The sequence below is a fragment of the Trichoplusia ni genome, chromosome 2 (genome assembly GCF_003590095.1).
Source record: "Trichoplusia ni isolate ovarian cell line Hi5 chromosome 2, tn1, whole genome shotgun sequence".
Taxonomy (NCBI): Eukaryota; Metazoa; Arthropoda; class Insecta; order Lepidoptera; family Noctuidae; genus Trichoplusia; species Trichoplusia ni.
The window spans coordinates 8,984,962-8,990,760 of record NC_039479.1 but is presented as its reverse complement, the minus strand read 5'-3'; the positions used below and the strand labels follow the sequence as shown (position 1 = coordinate 8,990,760).

Genomic DNA, 5,799 nt, shown 5'->3' with positions numbered 1-5,799 from the left:
ATCGAGTTTTCAGTTCATTCAAATATCCGAAGTGAATGTATTCAAAGTAAAATTTGAAAGCGTTCTCAAAGTAGAATCAAATGTAAGTATTATAATTTGTGTATTTATTTGGTGGCCTACCACTACGCTAAGCGCACTTGCACTAAGCGATGTCTTTTTTTCAGGTACTGGTTGGAAAACCGAAATAGAATTTCTTTAAGTTTAGCGACACATTTTGTTGTTTTTGCCATGTTCGAGTAAGTGAAATGCTTTTAAGAGCTAACGAAATTAGACGACGCTACAGAAAAAGTCAAATCAAAATAAAGAAAAACTAAATTTGACCTTCCATAATTAAAAACCTATTCAACTAATGCAGTGCGAAACGTGTCAGTATCCCTCAAAATTTAATATAATATCGAAAACGATAAAGTTTATCGCTCATACGAAAGTGTGTCGTAAACGAACTGAATCTAATGACGTAGTAAAGAGGGCATTTGATGCGAGTTACTGCGGATAATCAGCTCGGAGACACGGAGCTCGGGAGCCGGAGAGCGATCAGCTCAACTTGAGGAAATCTGGCTTGTTCAACTGATATTGCTAAAAATTATATAACCGTATAATTTCAGGACCTGCATTAAAAATCGTATCGCACGTATGTGTGGGTAACGACTGCTGGTCCTGACTCTGAGTGTCTGTGTGCGTTTGACTAACATGTTTGTGTAATCCCCACGACACAAAGATCAAATTACTGCGGGAGTCGAATAAAAAAATAAATAAGAGTTTCGTTTACGAAAGAAAGTTCAGCAGCAAATAATGCATTGTTCTCGGAAAATCAATTTCGTAGCACACTACTTAAATAATTGAAGTGATAGCTAAAAGTACTAGTGTGTTGAATTTACTAGATACGGGGTCTAGTCACCTTGTAAGTGTCGTATGACGCAACAGTAGCTACGCAGCTCCAAAGTTGAAGTACTTATTACTTTGCTTAGTACTCTATATACATACGATATACATTTAAGGAATAATTTCCTCCAGGGGAATAACCTAGGACGCAGGCTAAACGCAGGTTGTTAGAAGTGTATACAATGAAGAAATGCTTGGATATGGACTGCGATCTCAATACTCGACAGTGATCGAAATTTTCGACATTGGTCAGACAATGTGACGATACCGGTGTGTTTTTTTTTTTACAGGATGTTTAAAAAGGTAATGCAAATGATAAAATTATGGTGTGAGATAAAAACAACACTTTTTTTCAATTCAAATTGATATCGTTGGATGATTTTGAAATTAGGCCATCTGTTTAACCTAAAAAATGACTAATGCTTTCAAAAATACTTACCGAAGCAAGTACTTAGGTACTTGCTTCGGTAAGTGTAAGAAGTACCACTTATACTATCTTCCACTTCACCAACAACTAAACTTCCTTCATATAAAGCACGTACTTTTTCTTCCTTCGCATTCGTCGTGATTCCGTGTCAACATGAAGGTCTTACTGCTGGTTTGCTTGCTGGGTGTGGTGGCGGCTGAGGAGAGGCTGCTGAAGTACCATGAGCTGGTGGGGATTCCCGAGGCAGCCAGGATCAGGCGACAGGAGTCCATGCGAGTTGTTGGCAGCGTCGGCTCCTATAACGGCGAACACCCATTTATGGTAAGTTCACAAAAGACGTCAGAAAAAGGGGCCCTTTTCAATTCAACCCCATTTTTTTTTAAATTAATGATGAAACTGCGAGCAGATATTATATTGATTTTTATAATGAATTGATTCAATTTCTTTGTATTCTTATAATGATTTTAATGATTGTTAGTTGTGACTCCTCATATAGTTTGGGGTCCCATTTACAAAAGCGAACACAGATTTTCAATTCTTATTTTATTATTATTATTATATTATTATTATATTATTATTGTAATTAGTTTTTAATCCCATCTTGTCACTAAAGTTAAAAAGAACTATTCTTCAATTGCCTTAACTTTACCTCATCGAAGTCGTCTAGTCCACCACAAATCGTATCAATGAAAACTTCCCTTGAGTTAAGCATGTGTGGCATGTGGTTATATTTGTCTGTCAGGCTGGACTGATCATCACCCTCAATTCTAAAGCGACATCGGTCTGCGGAGGAAGTCTGCTGAACCACTACCGTGTGCTGACTAGTGGCCGATGCATGGACGATGGCTACTACCAAGCCGAGCGTGTTCTGGTGGGTGACTGCATCTTGTTTGAGTACTTAGCGATATCTTACCTATCCAAAATCTTTGCAAAATCAAGGTTAAAGAAATTTCTCCTTTTGTATTGAAAACATGAGTTCATCGTTTTATTTATGTCTATGGACTGATACTTGTCTTGACTGTACTACTACTACTTGTCATAGTGCATGAGATTTAAGTGTTTTGTAGAGCAGACCATATACTTTATGATATTCCTCATACCTCACAGTACAGTTTTGCCACCTTTTGTTCCAGTTTGCCTTCATAATTTAGCAGTGAGATTAAAATTAAGCTTGCTGTTTTTGTAATAGTACTTTATGCATTTTTTTTATTAAAAGGATTTAATTTTACAAGAACTCAATAGCTTTACGGGATCTTTACTGTCTGTTTTAGGTTGTATTAGGTTCAACAAAACTTTTCTCTGGAGGGACTCGAGTGTACGCCAACACCGCGTATCTTCATCCTAACTTCAACGCGTCTACCTTCACTGATGATATAGCGATGTTGTCTGTACCGTACATTAGTTACAATAGTAAGTGCATAGTTTTTCATTGGCTTGAATTAGGATGTTCGACCCAATAACTAGTTTAACAAATAATATTTATCTCTCATTCCAGGATATATAAGTCCAATTCTACTACCGTATGGAATAAGCAACACCTTTCAAGGCTACTCTTCCGAAATCATAGGTTACGGAACGACATCTGATTGTAAGTAAATTTTAAACTAGCTGTTGTCAGCGACTTCGTCCACGTGGTTAGAATTTTCCCCGTTTTTTCCACATTTTCCATTTTATCTTCGCTCTTATTAGTCGCAGCGTTATGTTACATAGCCTATAGCCTTCCTTGATAAATGGTCTATTCAACAAAAAAATATATTTTTTCAATTCAAACCAGTAGTTCCTGAGATTAGCGCGTTCAAACAAACAAACAAACTCTTCAGTTTTATATATTAGGAAAAATAGATTAATCCAAATGTCTCTTAGTTGTAAATTCTAAGGAATACAGTTTGTAGGACGTTTTGTTGAAAGCCTTCCTCTCTTCCACTAGCAAAGCTGAAAAGAACGTACTTTACAATTATTTCAGCGGCTTCGTTAAACACGGGCCAGAGCCTTCGTGACACGTTCGTGCAGGTGGTCTCCAACAGCTTCTGCAGCCAGATCTACGGGTCCTCCATCACTAGCGACATCATGTGCACCTCTGGTATGAACGGCAAAGGCGCGTGTTCCGGAGACTACGGTGGCCCCCTGATCCTGCGCCGTTACTCGGGAACCGGCAACCAAGACTTGCTGGTAAGTAGTCGAGTGTGTTTTGTTTTAAAGTCTTTACAATGCGCTGATTTTAATAGTTATCAAGGCCATATTATAGAAGCATTTGACATTAACCCTAAAGCGCTAAAGACATGTATCATTGTGTCATTTCGGATTTACACGGTAAAATAATAATATATAAGTCACATAAACGACCAGTACCTATTCGTGGATCACACAAATATTAATGCTTGTCCTACGGAGGATCGAATGTAATGTCCATAACACTCCGTGCAGCCAAAGTACATTAGCTCATAGTCATATTTCTTACAGATCGGTGTGATATCCTTTACGGCCGCTGCCGGCTGTCAGTCCGGCTACCCAACAGGCCACACCCGAGTCTCTTCATACACCAACTGGATAAATAGTGTCTTGTAAATTCATGCACTTTTCATAACATTATAGGAGCACCGCAAATTTTTTGATATCTTACTTTGGAACCTTCCTTTATGTTATTTTCAAGTACCCAAATCACGTTTGTAATGCCATTATTTGGTCCCTCGTGGGTTCAAGGTCTTTAATCATAATTAAGTACTCAAGAAAATACATTTCCCCTTGGTCTTAAATGACTTATGAATTCAGAATCTTTGTTTATATTGTTTTGACAAATATTTTAACTTTTTCTGGTAAAATTGATACGGGATCATGCTAGTAGTGAATAACATTGTAATTTTCAAAAATACCGATTTTATTAAGAACCTCCTCGTTCTTGAAGCCAGATAATAAATACTACGTAATATAAAGCTTGCTCTTGTCAGTTTTTTTACGTGTGGTGTATGTGTGTAATAAGTTACCTTAGTTGATTGTTTTAAAGTTCAAAAGTCATGTACTGCAATTAAACATTTAGCAGTGTAAAGTGCAGTAATTACAATATGAAGGTACATAAATAATGTAATAATAACTGGAGCAAATAGTGGTTCCGTAGATAACGCTGAGTGGACGATAAATAACTTGGGCTTGACGCGAGCTCTCGAGCGCAGGAGGCGAGTCGGTACACACGGCCGAGTGCCGCCCGCACCGCGGAGGACACATCTGAGAGGCTTTACATATACCACGAAATGAATACTTACAGGAAACTTAACGAGTTTGATACCAGATTTCTAATATATTAAAATCTCGTGTCACGGTGTGCGAAATTGAACTCCTTCGAAAGGAGTCGACCAATTATTATGATTTTTTTTACAATTTTGGGTAAGTCTAAGAATCAGACAACTCCTTTTTTATTCCCAAAACTCATTTTTACGGTAAAACAACGTTTACTGGGGCGGTTAGTTTCCGTGTAATATTACAGTCACTTGTTTCACAGTTGAGGATATAGTCTACCGGGAAACCCTTTGATTGCCGACTGTATTTATAGTTTGACTACCGGTACACATTGATAACGTAAATAACACTGTAAATACAGGTATCCCGAACAAATTGCGGTTGTCCTCGGCGTTTGGTCTCTTTTGTCAACAAAATTTGTAGATAGTTCGATAACCTATCCCTACTCTTATAGGGTCAACCCCTGATATTAAGGTCCTAAATAAATTCCGGCTTCCCTTGAAACCCACAAATCAAAGGAAGTAACAACATAATGGGTCCACGTAGAGGTTTCTTTCGAATCATTTTATGTTTGGTAGCTAAGATCCGAGGTAACTGATTTATACGTCTCAGTACACGTACTATTACAAAACTTTATTTTCGATTTGAGGAAAAAAAGATATAGTAACTAGGTCAAAGATTCAAGTATTGGACACGTAACAAGTGTAAAATTGAATAAATCGTTCGTCCATGAACAGGGGAAATTAAAAGTTCGCAGTTCGAGTCAAATTTTAAATCGTAGGAATTCTTTGCAAGTTAACTATAAGGTTGGGTAACTGTAGAGTTAAAAAAAGCATATTGCCAAAAAGTTGGAACGTTCGTTGCCTAATCTAGCTTATTATTTCTTGTTATAGCGGCAACAAAAAACATCTGCGAAAATGTCTAGCTATATACAAGATACAGCCTAGTGACAAACGGACAGACAGAATTTTATTTAACCTTTTAGAACAGAACCCAAAAAATACTATGACGCTTTAGCTTTAGCTTCTTATTGTGAAGTGTTCTATAATGATAATCTACAAAACGTATTAAAGTTCTATACATCGTCATACATACATAAAATATAGTTAACTTTAAACACCTCATGAATAGCTTGTCAGCACTTTTATACAGAACTGGCTGTGAGCCAATACTGGCAGCATAGGAGGCTCCAGACCAGCTCGGGCGTGATAAACTAAGCCGCGTAGATAGGTGCACTCCCTCCAAGGAAATACGGAATT

At 37.5% G+C, this 5,799-nt stretch overlaps 1 protein-coding gene across 1 annotated transcript; it reads left to right on the top strand.

Moving 5' to 3' along the window:
- Positions 1-1,338: 1,338 nt before the first annotated feature.
- LOC113501549 (collagenase-like) lies at positions 1,339-3,864 on the top strand. Its single transcript, XM_026882747.1, has 6 exons — positions 1,339-1,630; positions 2,052-2,180; positions 2,581-2,719; positions 2,805-2,897; positions 3,273-3,590; positions 3,770-3,864. Exons 1-6 carry the CDS (start codon positions 1,463-1,465, stop codon positions 3,862-3,864), a joined length of 942 nt encoding a protein of 313 aa, XP_026738548.1. The 5' UTR covers positions 1,339-1,462.
- Positions 3,865-5,799: the final 1,935 nt, after the last annotated feature.